At 44.9% G+C, this 16,145-nt stretch overlaps 1 protein-coding gene across 1 annotated transcript in view; it reads right to left on the bottom strand.

Annotated features, from left to right (window-relative positions):
* Positions 1 to 3,232: 3,232 nt before the first annotated feature.
* foxo6b (forkhead box O6 b) overlaps positions 3,233 to 16,145 on the bottom strand; it is a 44,983-nt gene continuing 32,070 nt past the window's right edge. Inside the window, exon 2 of the mRNA XM_051390550.1 lies at positions 3,233 to 7,477. Within this exon, the coding sequence (XP_051246510.1) occupies positions 5,747 to 7,477 (1,731 nt within the window). The 3' untranslated portion in view covers positions 3,233 to 5,746. The remainder of the gene's footprint in view (positions 7,478 to 16,145) is intronic.

Here is a 16,145-nt window from a genome sequence, read left to right as displayed (position 1 = left end):
AAATTGACCTATAGTAACATCAGTTGAACTAACCACAAATACACTTGGTTTGTGAAAAAGGATTTGTGATCTGAAGCTGGCCGATCTTGTTTTGTTTTTTCAAGTGGCCATGGCATACAGTGAGCCCAGCAGTAGAGTCACGTGTCCTCTTTACCTTATCCTTTATTTTTCTGTAGTAAGTATAACTAAATTGGTGTTCACCAGTGAGCAGGCTTTTTTTTTTGTGATTGGTGAAAACAATGAGGGAAAAAAAACAAATACTGGCTCAAGATAAGACGAATCAAAAAATTGAAATTCACATCAGTTAGTCCAGAAAAAAACTAACTGAAGAATGAGGTGAGGAAGAAGATATATAATATGGATGCAAGCAGTGTTCAGTTAGTTGCAATCTGAAACTTCACCAATAAATGCCACTAAATCCTACACACTGGAGATTTAAACGTGAGGAGAGTTAAAAATGTATGTGTAACCCAAGAAATGCTTTAAAATGAAAGTTGACTTTAACAGCCATGCTATGAACAATGTGTATAAACAGTTTAATGCACCAGTGTACTGGAGTTTTTTTGGGAATTTTCATTATGATAACGCATTATAGTGTACACTGAATATATATTTTTTTGTGGAACAAACACATTTAAGACATTTTATGGACCAATCAACTAACTGATTTATTGAGAAAATGATTAACGGATAATCGTTTGTAGCAGCCCTACTCAAAAGGGATTGATCAGTAGTCAGAGTAGTTCCCTGGGCTTTGGTGAAGAATTTCGAGTGTGTCTCACTAATATTTACTGACAGACGTTACACATTATACAGCAGCGTGCAGTTTATGCAGATATCATACACCAGTACAGAGCTTGCATATCAGCCTGCAACCTTTGTCAGATCACAAAATTCCACATCCTGTGAAATATGGGAACGTCTCTGAACTAGCTGCAGAAGAACATGGGAGATTAGGGAGGAAAAGTGCATTAAGATGCCTCGGTTGTAAATATATACGAGGAAGGAGAGAGTGAGAGGGAGAAGGAGTGTAGGTTTTTAAGTTGCTGTCACCAGGCTGTCACCGTGTCTGTCAGAACAGATCCATCACCGCTCTGACACGTCAGGCTCCACATTTGCATGGAGTGCAGCAGGAGCCTGTCCTTATTATGCATTCTGTCTCACACTAACCTTCCTCTCTCTACCACATGAACTAACTAGCATCCGAGAGGCATATTTTATAGAACGGCATGAGCTGGGGATGATGGAGAGCTGTTATTGGCTTCTGACAGTGTGTGTGTGTGTGTGTGTGTGTGTGTGTGTGTGTAGCACTGGGTGCCGCCATCTTCCCAGGTGTACAGGGATCAGCCATCTTGTCAGGTGAGCTGCTGCTAACTAACTACGTATTACTTTGACTTTCTCTCTGCGGGATCATGCCACACACACAGCAACAGAGGTGAGGGGGTGACGAGGACACAGCCGTGTGTGTGTGTGTGCATGTGGCACAGTATGGCGGCACAGATGCAGTCAGTCCCTCAGTGAGGAAGCATCCGCTGGGACAGACACAGCTGTGGCATGGCATCGGGTTGCTAACGAGCCTTATCACACAGGCGCTAGACTAGACACACACATGCACACACACGCACGCGCCTGTCCAGGGAGTCATGCACAAATACACACAAATAGTCCCAAAACTGAGGTATGGGGTGATGTACCATCATACACACAGGCACATGTAAACCCTGGAAAAAAAACATGCGTGCGCGCACACACACACACACACACACACACACACACACATATTATTTCATATACATACACTCAAACCCAGATGATACGCTCTCCACACATGCATATAAACTCACGAACATATACACACATTCTGTATAGAAACATTCATGCATAAATACATATACACACAGGCCTCACACACACTTTCATGTACACGCACAGATGCAGTCACCCCCCCCCCCACACACACACACACACAGCTAATGATGTATCTTGTGATATACTACCATACTGATGAACTGTATGATATATTAGCTCCTATGACTACTGGTAATGTGAAAACCTTGTAACTCAACGTCTGGTAATCTTCATGTTTGACTGTAAAATATATAAATACATATTACAGTTTTCTTATTTTTGCAGTTTCGGACATCATTTCTATTTGTAAAAATAGAATTGTGTTCATTTCTAAGATTGAGGAACAGGGGTCATTGCTGAAAAGAAAGTCAGATGGGGCAAGAGACTGAGGTCACTTAAATAAGGAGAAAATGAAGGTAGAGTGGTAAAATCCATCAGTTTACAGACTACTTACCTATTGACCGTAGTTTTCCTGTGCAATGAGGAATTATTACTGACATTTTAGGTTGACTTTATTTCAGTGTCACCTCTGAATAACGTGGTTAATTCATTAATATGTAGTGAGATACTGAATAAAAATTACATGGTAGTCTTTGTTCTTTTGGATTACTCAGTCAATCAAACACTGCACCTTATACTAAAAAAATTAAAACAGCCACAAACATTTTTCCCATCAGGACCTCCATAAAGTAGAGCATGTGTCGTATGTCAGACCAGGCGTGTTTTCAATAAGTTAATAGAGAAGTGGTTATCATTAAAAAAGGTTTCAGAATTGTAAAATCCGCTATATTTTAAAGAGGTAAATAGAAGGAGAGGAAATATAATCAAGTAATCCTTGACAATGTAATAATCTAACTATATTAATCTGAGCAGAATATAGTTATTTATTTTCTGAAGTGATATGTGACCCCTCATTGTAGTGATGGTAGAATATTATGCTAAAAACAATGACAAAAACCACAAAAATGAGATCCAAGTTGTAATAAACACAACATATTTTGACATTGTGGTTTTATTATTTCTCTTTCTCTCTACTTTGTAAATACAACACCTATTACATGTCTGTGTAAAATGAAAGTGGGGTCCCTCTTTTGTTGCACGTCCTGAGGTTTCCCCCTCAGCTTTCCCCTCTTAAAGGCCTGAAAAACAGAAAACGCTATACAGATTGTAAAGCCGTTTTAAGCAACCTTGTAATTTGTGATTTTCGGCTATATGAGTAAAACTGACTTGACTTGATGTGGGTCACATTAAAATCAAGGTTTTTTTGTTTTTTTTAAAAAGTTCTTTAAGAGTTCATACAGTATGCAAGAGATACAAGGTTTTCAAATGACAGCAGTGCACATGTGATTGTGTATGCAAATAACAGAGACAAACAAAAAACATCTATGTTTTGATCTGTTTTTATTTTACAGTCACCAGATGAGCAGATACATCATTTTAGAAAAGAAATTGATATTTGCAAAAAAATTATAATACAATTTTCTCAATATAGATTATGTACAGAATGAAATGTAGTCAAACTGAAATAGCATTCTGCCTCTTTGTCATCAAGAAGACAAAGCAGTGAGGGGTCTGAGCGGTCCTCCACAGACCCATCTCCATAACCAATAAATATAAACTGTATATATTATGTATGCTGCACTCATCCAGGCATGGACAATACCAGGGCAAGTTAGTTCTCAACAATATTCCCTTAATCAGTTCTTGTACATCACTGTGCTACACACACGCACACACACTCGCACACCCACGAGAAGCTTGACACACAAGTGCACACAGACCAGAGAACAAATTACAGTTGGGTTACAACAATGGGCCATCCTAACTCATGAAAAGGAAAGAAGAAAGAAAAAGAAATGTGTATGGAAATACCCGTCATTGTCCTTGATCAGGAGGGAGAAGTGGCTTTCTGGTCAAAGCTCGTCGGAGCTGGCTGAGTAGCACTTGACATTTGGCCTGATTCAAACAGCCAATTCTACAGAAAGCTACCGAGCTGGAAAATCTCTCCCAGTCTCACAGATCCTGCCTACTCATTTAGCTGCCTCCCTCCCATTCAGTCTCTGTATCTATCTACCTTTCTTCTCTCTCTGTTCCTATTCTCTCTGTCTTGAGTAGGACAGGTGCCAGGACAGAGGTTGGCGAATGCCCCCTTTGCCGGTTTACCCTCTGGGAATGAAGAAAAAAAAAAAGTACAAAAAAGCTCCTATCCAAGCTGTATTGAAACAGGACAGACAACTGCACAATCACAGAACGAGCACAAGAAAAGACAACAGCAAAGTAAAGCTATGGCTGGGACGGGGCGGGGAATGCTTGTAAAGGGGATGCTTGAAGGACTTGAAGGACACTATAAGCAGACTGCTTGCCAGCCGCTTTACCTTGTTGCTGGGCATCACCTCTCAAAAATCGCCCTCCTTGTTCTTGGCGGGGGGAAGAATTATGACTTTGTGCCGATGAGCGAATACACACACTTGCATAAATCATCCATCTTGTTTGGCGGTTAATTACTCTTGTTTACCCTCCGAGTAACCTCGGGATGGGGCGGCGCGATAGGAGGGAGCCTGGGAAGAAGAGATAGCACCAAATAGTAATCTGCTGACGCTGTTCATCAGTGTGCAATTCGCAGGAGTAAAAGCACATAGTGGGCTTGAACCTGGGTGTTAGTGAATTAGACAAGGTTGCCTGGGGTCTGAGGACGGCAGCTCCATCAACATCCTGGCCTGACCACAGCTGCTCACTAAGCTGTTCTAGGGTCAGCCGGTGAAGGAGCCATGCTGAGGCAGCCCAGCTCAGGCCAATCAGAGAGCTCCTCAGGATGTACAGCAGGCTCTGATCGTTGCTTATTTCATTACGGGGAAAGCTACATAAATCCACAAAATGGAGAGGAAGAGGCACAGAGGGAATATTTGCATTTCTCCTCTCCTATCATCTCTCCTCAATGCCCCCCTCCCCAACACTACCCCTTTCAATCCCTCCCCTATTTAGTGCAGAGTGACTTTAATCATCACTTTCGCCAAAACACATTAAGCCGGTGTGTCCGGAGTTGAGAAGGGAGAGGGGGGTTGAAAAAACACAGAGTGGCGCATTAGATTTGCAATAGTGATGCATCACTCTGGCATTACTTTGGAGATTAAAGAAGGGACGTTGCATTTCAATGTAGTGGTGCTGATGGTTGCCTGATGGATGACTATCCTTCTGCTCTGAACCGAACAGAAAACACCACTGTCCACCAGGCAGAATAGTCACACTGACCCTGGAGTTGCCTTCCATTCTATCCCTCCATCCCTTTAGTTCTATTCCCTCTTCTTCTAAAAACCTCCTTTTCTCTTCATTCTTAAACCTCAAAGCCTCTCCTGCCTTTTAACCCCCAATCTGAGAGCACCTCCACATTGAAAGATATTTATGCAGCTGTTTGATCATGTTCTCAAGTCAAAAACAACACCTCCTTCCTGGGAGGAGATAATACTGTAAAGTGGATTGCATACATTAAACTTAAGCCAACACACAACGTGACTTTGCCTGGTCTTTGTGTTACTGCATCTGTATGGAAAGGATGGATGTAAAGTGCTTGAGAGCTTAGAACAGGCAGGACGAGATTGGGAGGATACCATAAAAACACAAAACAAAACAAAAAAAATTGAAGGGCATGAACAAGGGGGGCTTTAGGACTGGGCTCATTGGGGGCAGGTTCAATATGGAGACAGAAGGCTTTATAAACAGGGGGGGCAGGATGTGTGGGTGTAGGGAGTCCCCAGGAAACAAAATGACAATACGTATTTTGTTCTACAGTCTCAGAGAAACAGAATCACAGTCAGTCAGTCCAAGGGTACAGTTCACCAGCAGCCTGGCCCAGTGGGTGAGCTTTCCGGTCATGTGTCTATCCAAACCCTTGGGTCTGGGTTCACCCTGGGACCCAGCTCTGGTTGCTGTGTGCTGGTGGGGGGCAGGCAAACGCCCCCAAGCTCATGCCCATCCCCATGCCCACGCCTTGAGACAGAGAGCCATCAAAGTTGAAGTCCATACTCTCTGTGTCCATAAAGTCACTGAGCAGGATGGAGTCTACATCACAGTCCAGGCTATTAGGGACGTTCTCCATCTCCAGGTTGGCAGCCATTCTAATGTGGGAATTGTGCTGTTGCCCCTGGTAACCAGCGTTCCCCGGCTGGTGGTTGTTGTGGTGGTAGTAGCCATGCCAGGAGTCAGTCATACCCTGATGGTGAGCTCCAGGGTAAGGCTGGTGACGGGGATGAGGCGCTGACGCCAGGCGGCAGGGGTCCTGGGGAACGTCCATGACGCCAGCAGGGTTGGGCGGGAGGGACGGTGATGTTGGGAGATGCGGACGGGGACCATAATGGTTAGAGGTCTTGAGGCTGTAGGGCTGCAGAATGTCAGTGCTAACCCGTGGGGAGAGGGCCTGGGGATGAGGCCCACTGTGCATAGGGTTATGAGGGTTGTGGGGGTTGTGGTTGTGCATGTGACTCTGGCTGGAACGAGGGTTGTGATCATGGCTAGCATTTACTTTGTTACTGTGACCGTGCTCATGACTCGGAGTGTAGTCGTGGGCTGGATGGGGCTTGTGGCTGTGGCTGTAGTCGAGGCTGGCTTGGTGTTTGTGACCCTGATTGTGGTTCTGATGGTGGGTTGTGTTCTGGTCATGAACTGAGCCATGGCCATTGTGTAGGCTGGGATTGTGAGCATGCTCTTGACTGTGATTGTGGTTATGATTGTGGCTGCGATTCTGATTGTGGCTGTGCGGGCTGTGAACGCCATTGGTTCCCTGTGTCATTATTGTGTGTGTGTCCCGTCCCTGGCCCAGCACTGTGTCTTTGTTGCAGTAGGGAGGACCTCCAGTAAGCAGACTCTGCAGGGCGTTGTTCTCTGAGTAGCCCCTCATTGGGCGCTGGAAGCTGACTGGCTTATTCTCCTGGATGGTCTCCATGGGAGTGTGGTGCCGGAGCATGCCCATGGAAGGCTGTGCGTACATGGGTCCACAGTAGGAGCCCTCTGCCTTGGGCCCAGGCACGTAGGGATAACCATTGCATTTGATTTGCGGTGGCTGGGGGTAGCCGCTCTCATCTAGACTGATAGCCCCAGTAAGGTCGGTCAGCTGGGGCAGCTCCACGGTGGGGCAGTGGCCCCCAGTGCCTAGGGCCGGGGAGCGGGTGCTGGTGGGGCTGGGGTACAGGCGAGGGGAGGCAGAACAGGACAGTCCGCCCTCTTCCGGTTCATCAGCCTCCGCCTCAGCCAGGATCGGGGACAGGCAGCCACTCAGTGTGGAGGCAGAGGAGGAGGTGCGGGAATGGAGGTCTGTCCAGGTGTCAAACTCCTCACCCCCCATGCCTACACCTCCTTTCCCTGCTGGACTGCCATGCTCTGGGGAGCCTTGCATTGTGGGTCCAGCCCCCTGACCTTGTCCCCGTCCAAGGCCTACGGTCCCTGCTCTCTTACGGCTAATGCGACCCTTGGTCTTCAGGTAACGGGTGCCATTGTCTATAGAGGCCGCACGTCGCCTGGGTCCCTTTCCCATCTTCCCTCCTTCTGGGTTCAGCATCCACCAGGAACTCTTGCCCGTGCCTTCATTCTGCACCCGGATAAAGCGACTGTGCAGAGACAGATTGTGTCTGATTGAATTCTGGAATGAGATAGAAAGATGGGAAGGAGATGGTGGGAGAGAGGGATGAAGAGGCAGAAAATGGAGAGAGAAGAAAAGAGATAAACATTAACACCCAAGGGAACATTTAGGGTTAAATAATCATTTCTTGATAACACAAAGTCATTTCAAATTATGGCCAAACTATCAAGGCTGCACGGGGAGCAAGAAAAAAGATGGATAAATAAAGCGAGGGAGATGGAGGGGAGAGCAAACAGGGCAGGGAGAGTGAAGGACCAATCGATACCTCCCCTGACCAGCCTCTCCTCTCCACACGCGCTCACTGAGTCATAATATGGACATGGGTGCAGCCTCCACATCAAACCATCACCAAGGTTACAGAAATGAATCACGCGAGGCAACCCAATCACAGACAGCCCATATCGATTGCAGGGCCTCCAAATATGAGAGCCTGAGATCCAGCCAGAGACAGGGAGGGAGGGAAGGAGAGGGAGGGAGGGAGAGGCGTGATTTGGCAGGAGAAGATCTGGAAGAGCACCAGAATGAAAAAGAAACACTCATACAACAGGCCTGGAATAAGATAGAGGGGAAGTAAACGAGGGGAGGGAGGAGGAGAGGGACATGCTCATTTAACCTCTTTTAAAATCACGGCACAATTAACATGGCCGTAGGCAGTGACGGCAGATATCGTTACGATGAAGTCTTCCTGCGAGTAGCTTTGAAAGAGAACGGATGTGGCGATTGTGGGTGGGTGTGGAGTGTATTGGGGGGGGGGTGTATAGGATAAGCCTCTCCAGACCCCTGTTTAAGTGCCTGAGTGACGGCTGTATAGTTAATCCACGGCTCCACAGCAGCATTTGAAGCCAGTGCCAACCTGGAGTGAGTTGATGAGATCTAAGCCTGCCTAAAGGAGAGCTTAGCAGGGATACACATCATCTCAGCTGGCCAAGTTAGTCTAAGTACAGCATGTTCATCCAAATCTTTCCTGCTTGTGTCATTATTCACACTCTCTCCAGCTTTCCTTCCTTTGCTTTCCCGCCTTCTCTTTCTTTCCATCTCTTTTGCCTTTTCTGATCTTTTGGGAGGAAAAAACCCCTCAACCCCAACCCTCTACCCCATACACTTTTCTTTTTCCTCTCTGGAGATATCTATCTATTTCTGCCTTGTTTATTACCTGCACATAGCTCACAATCTCTGTCTCCTGATATCTCGAGCCATTCTCTATCTTCATTCACTCCCCGCCTCCTGTCCAATTTTCCTGCTCTCAGCCCCATTCATCTCCCTCTCTGTGTCCCAGCGTCTCTTGATCACGACATTGCTCATTCTCTCCCTCTCTCCACATCCATCCTCTCATCACCCTACACAACTTCCATCCTCCCGCCTCTCCCTGCTTTCATTCATCCATTCACACTCTAAGGGGAGCAAATATCAGAAACAAACAGCAGGAGATGCAAATCTGCACTCAATGGGGGGCCAGCTTACATTTCACCCTTCAGCGCAATCCATACAGTCAGCATATGCACCCTCTAATACTCTGGCGGCATACAGAGCCGCATGGCTGCGAACTGGACAGCCAGCTAAAAGAGGTGACGGCTCTTTGTTGTTGCAGGGTATTATGAAAAGCACAGCATCTAGAACAGCAGGTAATATGTTTCTCGCAAAATGTTTACAGGGGGAATTCAGCTTTAAGTGGGTATTCAATCAGTCTTGTATCCTACCTACTACTATTCTCATTCATGTAGAAAAGCCCCCTCCACGCACACCCATCCCCTCAGCATGACTCCTAACAGGTAATTTCGCCCCATCCTCCACTCAAATCACGCTGCTTTGACTAGACTCTCTTCACAGACATGGAAATTGGATAGGAGAGATGTATTTATGTTTTTTTCTCTGCTGTTCAGAGGGGTCCTCTCCTAAACACCAGGTCGGTAAAATTGCACAAGCTCAACGTTTGGCGACAAAATGGGCCGACTGCACTTCTCAGCTGCGGCGCGCTATGGAGCACAGACTTTATCAAAGCCAAATTGAACGATGACGCCGTGTGAAAGAGGCCGCCAGTGGAGGCGACCCGCATCAGGTGATCTGAGAGCGGCACCCTGACAGGTTCCTCCGCAACGTGACGGCTCCGGCTGGGCGTAGCCATGGCAACAGAGTAAACCAAAAGAGGGAGAAATGAAGCGAGGGGAGGTGATGGTGGGGGGGTGGGGGTTGTTGAGGGGGGAGAGAGGAGGGGAGGTGGCTGATGCTGTTTGATGCTGCAGGCAACTCCAAACAGCCTTTTATCTGAGTCTGTCAGATTCCTGCTTCCAATCCACCAGGGAGGCTCAATCACCAGTAGTCCCAACGTCTCACTACCTGTACCAAGCTGTGATTAGCAGTTTTTCTGTGTGTGTGTGTGTGTGTGTGTGTGTGTGTGTGTGTGAGAGAGAGAGAGAAAGAGAGAGGGGGGGGAGTGAGAGCTTGCATACAACTACCAGAGCAACAATTATACCACAACAGTAGACTGCTGTTCCTTCACCTGCTGACATATTGTGCAGTACTAGGCTATAATGTGGCAGCTCTCTGCATTGCTTTCTGTATCTATTAAGATTAAACTGACCTTCTTTTAAGGCTGAGACTGACATTTCTGTTCTGAAATTGCTAATAGTGAAAATTTGGTGCTGATACTCAACACCGTCAGCACCTAATGTTACAGTTTCTGTGCCCACATGTGATGATTTCTGATTGTCAGCCCCATTAACAGAAAACAGAAGAGCAAGAACCCAATTAATCATTAACCAATTAGAAAAAAACACATGAAGATAAGGACTACGGGCCTCTAGAGTTCTTTAAACTTGCTGTAGTTTCCTAACGAAACATATATGCAACCTGAACATGAATTAAACTAGGTTATGAACTTTCAATACACAACTAGTGTGCATTTCATTGAGAAAATTATTATGTAATGTAAATTATATTAACTGCGTGGACAAAACATTTAATTTATTTTTTCTACTTTGTGTTCCAATAGTCTTTCTACGTATAAATAACCAATAGGGTTTTATGTTTGCTTGCTATTCTTGCTATTTTGTTTCTTTGCTAATTGATTCTAATACAACAATCCTTGATGACATATTTTTATGTTGGTCTTGTTTGGATGGATTAACCAATAATCAGACGTTTTTTCCCCTAAACCTAAAAACCAAGTACTTTTGGTGCCTAAACCTAACCAAACTGCAATTGTTTCACAATGTTAACCCCAAAGGTCACATGTTTAATGTCACATGACGTAGTTGTGACTTACATAACAGCTTCAGTATACCTGTTGCTGGTCATATATGTTGTTTCGGGAGTCACCAGCAATCGACCTATTCTGTTGTTTAGGTATGAGGACATTTGATCATTTGTTACGACAGTTAATGTTGTTTTCTTTTAACCACGACCATTATCTTTCCCAACCCTAACCAAGTGGTTATTGTTTTAACCATGACAACCAAGGACCGTAACAAAGTAGTAATTTTAACCCAAACCACGATCTTTCCCTGACTCTAACCAACTACTTTTTGTGCCTCAACCCAACCAAACCTTAAACATAGTGTTGTCAGATCAGAAAAAGCTTTTATTTTTGCAACTATGATTTGTAACAGTTTTGGATGATGTCGTCCTGGCAACAAAGAACTGGATCAGAAAAGGCTTGTTTTTGAATTGCACTGGAAGGTAATTCAAACAACTCATTTTCTTTTGTCATTTGGAAGATTTTCTTGGTAAGAAGTTGCTGTGGCGACTGTGGCTAGAGATGTAGGCAGTGAGAACAAAACTGAAACAAAACACAGACAACCAAAACATGAGTGTTACAAATTCACATTTCATTAAGAAACAAGTCAGTCCCGGTGGTTAATTTCGGACAGTCCCGATGGAAACAACTTTTCCCATGAGAAAGACAAAATAAACCAAATAAAGGAATGTTGTTGTCCTCTGAAGTGTCCCACTTCAATTATCAGAATACCAGTCATTTAGAATCCAGCATGAGTACAGCAGGGGCGTTGCCAGAGGGGAAGCTCGTGCTCACTGGCCACCCTTGAAATCTAATTGGCCACCCAAGTGACACCACCGTTGTCTATACCTCTTCCACTCCGCACTGTTTAGCAGAGGTTGTAGTGAGCTCTGTTGTAAAGCTAGGGCTAAATAATGCTCAAGATTTAGGATACATTTTGGCGATGGCCATTTTCACAAGGACCTCAAGATATCCGAATGAAAATGGGTTCTATGGGTACCCACAAGTCTCCCCTTTTTGCAGACACTTTATGCTAAACCCATGCAGTTTTGTGGCAAAAACCATGCAACTTTTTGCATGTGGTCAAAAGATGTTACTATGATGCCTAGTTTATTTATATATTTCTGCATACTGGGGTCCCTAAACAATATTGCATAAGTCAGTGCCCCACTTGTACCACCCCAGTCAAAAAAGTCTGGATACACCCCTGGAGTCCAGTACATTAATGTGACTCTGGCACAGGATTGGTCCATCACATGCAAAGGGATGGCGGAGAGTCTCCAGGTTATCATTGCAATCAAAGGCTATATAGCAGGAGACGTCACTGATTAGCACACTGTCAGCCTCAGAGGGGGAGCTGATCAGTGAAATCCTCCAGCGTAGTTGGAATGAAACCTGCAGACTGTCAGCCCTCCGTGGCACATAGCTGCCCATCCCTGCCTCGGTGTATATATTAACTTGTCAGAAAGAGTGATTCTGAAGTGCAGAAGCCTGTTCCCTCTGCTCTCAGCCTTTGCCTTTCTACTAATGCAGGAGGAGATGGACTGTTGCAGAAAGAACGGTGACTGAATCTGTCCTCACATCCACCCTCCTCCTCTACAGGGACCACAGCGCACTGTATCCAGCTCTGCTACTGTATTTTATGCATAAATAGTGACTGAGTTTGACCCTGACACACTGCTGCTTTCACTGAGTCAGGGGATAGTCAGTCCAGTGATCAGCTAATGGTCCATGGACACACAGATCTGTCTAAACACAGAATTCTCACACTTTTCCCCTTTTTCAAAATGCCAGACTGGTTTTGGAAACTACATCATACTGTATCACTCTATATGCTGTGAACATAAATATATCAATATAAAACAATTTGGATACTTAGCATCAAAGTTCATTCTTGACCATGGAAACAGGGGCAGAGCTAGAGAAATACTCATGGGTGGCAAGATGGTTGCCTGAAGCATGAGAGCAGCTGCCACCCCATGCCCACCCCTCTAGATCCACTCCTGCTTTGAAATACTTATAGTTGTAACTGTGTAGGTTATAGATAACCCTTGGCCTCACCCTAATTTGCCTATTTGAAAATGGTAATAATGTGAAGTCCATGTGATATGATTGAAAGCTAAAAAAAAACAAGCAAGTGGATCTTTTGTTGGGATTGAAGTTTGCATTTGAAAAGTTTGAGTTAAAGGGATTTGGTTGTGGCTGTCACATGTCTCCTCCTTTTAATGTTTTGTCTTTGGATGTGTACTTTAAAGGGGCACTCTAGCAATTTAATTGAACATGGAACTTCCATAAATTTGGGGGACTCACAAGAGACAGATTTTTACAAAATGGTCAAAATGGAAGCAGCAGAGGCTGGGATATCCTGATTTTTAGTCTGTAGTCAAGCTCCAGAAACACTCTGTTTCCCATAATTCAACTCAATAGTATATTTCATTAGACCCTGATGACATTATGAGTTATATTTCAAACTTGTGGAGTGTACCTTTAACATACTCCTCTTGGCATTCCAAAATCAAAATACAGGGTATGGACACAATAATGGTAACAACTGTACAGTATAATTCATCCTAGTACAGTAGACCTTCAAGAATCCTACATCCTTTGTTTTAGATTGTTCCATCTGTGTCAGACTGAGAGAGGCTGATTTCCCTCTATGGTTGGCGATTACATTACACTGTGAGTTGCTGTTGTTTTGTCCACCCCCTGTACCTGCACTTTATTGAGGCCCTCTCTCCAAACAGCCTTTTAAATGGTCAGAAACTGTGTGTTCTCTCCAGCACGATGCCGTGTGCCCACATCCTCCATTTCAGAATGGCAATAACAGAGCAATGGCTAATTTTCTTGATTATTATTATTTTCAACCCCCTTGTCCCTTTTTTTATTCTGGGTTAGGTAGCTAACGCTAATTACATCTATTGCAAATTATCCAGTTTGTGTTGCATAGCAACGAGAATGATGTAACCCCTTGCACCCTGTTCCTCTTGTTGTCTCTCTGTTACTAGCAATTCTCTCAACGGAGCTTTGTGTCTGAGCAGAGAAAAGCCTCCTATATTAATTTTACACAACAACTAATATCAAGATATATCCATGTACTGGACCTTGTCGTGCCATGAGAGGGAAAATCATTTCCAGTCATTTCCACACCTCTTTTGCAGACTGTTAAAGATGTGGAAATCAAGTCATATGCAGTGATTTTTAGACGTTCAGTCCAGGCAGTTTAGTACAGATGCTACATGTAAACAAATACCATCATATATATTTCACAACTTAACACATGTTCACCCCGATGTGCACGCGCACACAGACTTACACACAAACGCCCCCACGCCCCCACCCCAAACTGGCAATCATACTTAATCCCTCTCCAGCCTGAGTAATCCCCGACAATCCAAGGCTAATCCTGGTTAATTCTGGGCACTCCTCAGCTGGGTTTCACCCTGAAACCACAGAGACAGGGTGGGGATTGGTCGGATCATGGCGACTGAGGCTGGGTGCGGCGTTGATGGACGTAATTGGTCGGGCAGTTATTGGGAACCAAGAAAAACAAGCACAGGTTTTCACGGGTCTACAAAATACATCCGGATTGACCCCTGCTACGTCACGCCACAGCCTTACTGTTGTCACCGCTCCTGCTAGAAAACATGTTTTTCACCAGAGTGTTAGCATGTAAGCGCTAATACGAGACCCTGTTACTTTGTCTGCTTGCTGTGACAACTGGAGCTCTGGGATAGAATAACCTTTTTTATATCAATTACAGGACTGGAAAATAAATTGCAAAAATAAAAACACAAGCAGGATATAGACTATGAGCCATTCCTCCAGTGTAAGGAGCTTCTGAGAAGTCATTAGCCTCTATTCAATCAGCTCTACCTACCGAAGCTCCTAGCTCAATTCTTCTTAGTGGCTATTGATCCTGATTCCAAAATGAAGCACTTAAGACGCCTTGATCAAGCTGCTCCTTAATCTAGCGTTAAGGAGATTGAGACCTTTTCACCCTGTGTCTCAGACAGACTTATTACTTTGGCACAGGGGTACAGTGGCAGTCAGAGCACACTTCACTATCACAGACTCAGTTTGGGTTTTATAGTCTGTTTAAGCCCCTTTGGTGCAGAGCAGGCGGCAGGAACACTTTTACTCTCTACCATTTTGAAAAAGCTGTCAATATACACAAAGCCAAGAGTGTTAATGAAGCAATATGTCACTGACAGGGGATGGAGGGGGATGCTTTGTTAAAAACAAGAAGGCCTCTGGTGTTTTCAGGCTCGACTGTGTGCCTGTTCGATTGAGTTTGCACATGGAAACTGCAGGATATGTGCGTTTGAACCGCCGGTATACTCATGAGAGCGTGAAAGCAGAAGCAAAAAGGAAACTGATTTACCTTCTGCTGCAGCTCTGTCAGCAGCGAGACGGGGAACAGGTTGCAGAGGAGTTCTGCTCCCGGACATTTTTATAGGCTGCTTTTACCTCTCTATCCTCGCAGGAGAGAGTCTCTTGGAGGGGATTCTTTAGAGGATTCAGTAGAACATCATGTAGTGGATTTTATAGTGCTTTCTGCTTCACATTTTAAGGAGCCCACCTCTAATTTATGACGCATTCCACGGCGCATTCAAGAGGAGGGTTGTGTTTTAAATTCCATGCAGCGCTCCATTAGATGTGGTCCGGCACAATCCAGCCGAGTGTTGTGGGGATTGTTGTACGCTGCCTTGTTGAGAAGTAGTGGGACTAGGCAAAGCCGTTTTCTCCCCTTGCTCAACCATTATTTATTAATCCATTTCACACAGCCAGGAGTCATTATGCACGGTCCTGTCAATGGGTATCTCTCTATGCTGCGCATTTATTTGATAATAAGCAGGAGTGGGGGAGAAGATAAAAGCGCTGACTGTGTTCATTGTGGAGCGTTTTCTGCAGGCGGGGAGACTTAAATGAGAGCAGCCAGGCTCTGTGTGGGAATGGGTCTCGTCTGCTAAGCCTGTCTGGAGGCAATCGATGGAAATTAGTCAACGCTAAAGATTCACTTCCTGTGACTGATGTCACGGGCAGCGCTTGTCTCTTTGAAGGGAAATAAAGAAGTGGGAGGCTGAGGGATTAATGGGGTTGGAGAAGGTGTGAGCATGCGGAGTTTGAGTGGGGGCTAAGCTGGGAAAAAAGATGCTATTCTTTTGGTGGATTGCGGGAAAATAATAGGTCAGAGCATCCAGAGGAATGCAGTGTAGCTAGGAACATTCAAGAAACACAACAACTTAGTTGTGCATAAGGCCAGCAACGGCACAGTTTCAATAAAGATGTACAGTCACACTTCTGTATCAACAGTGCTGCTGCTGGCCAACACAGTGTGGAAAGCTTACAGCTGTAATAGCAACTAAGATACTTTATTTTAACCCATTAATGACCAATGACTCTAGTTATTATACTAAGAAATGCCTCAGATTTTGT

The sequence above is a fragment of the Dicentrarchus labrax genome, unplaced genomic scaffold, assembly GCF_905237075.1.
Source record: "Dicentrarchus labrax unplaced genomic scaffold, dlabrax2021, whole genome shotgun sequence".
Classification (NCBI taxonomy): Eukaryota; Metazoa; Chordata; class Actinopteri; family Moronidae; genus Dicentrarchus; species Dicentrarchus labrax.
The sequence above is the reverse complement of the archived record's forward strand: the minus strand, read 5'-3'. Positions and strand labels throughout refer to the sequence as shown.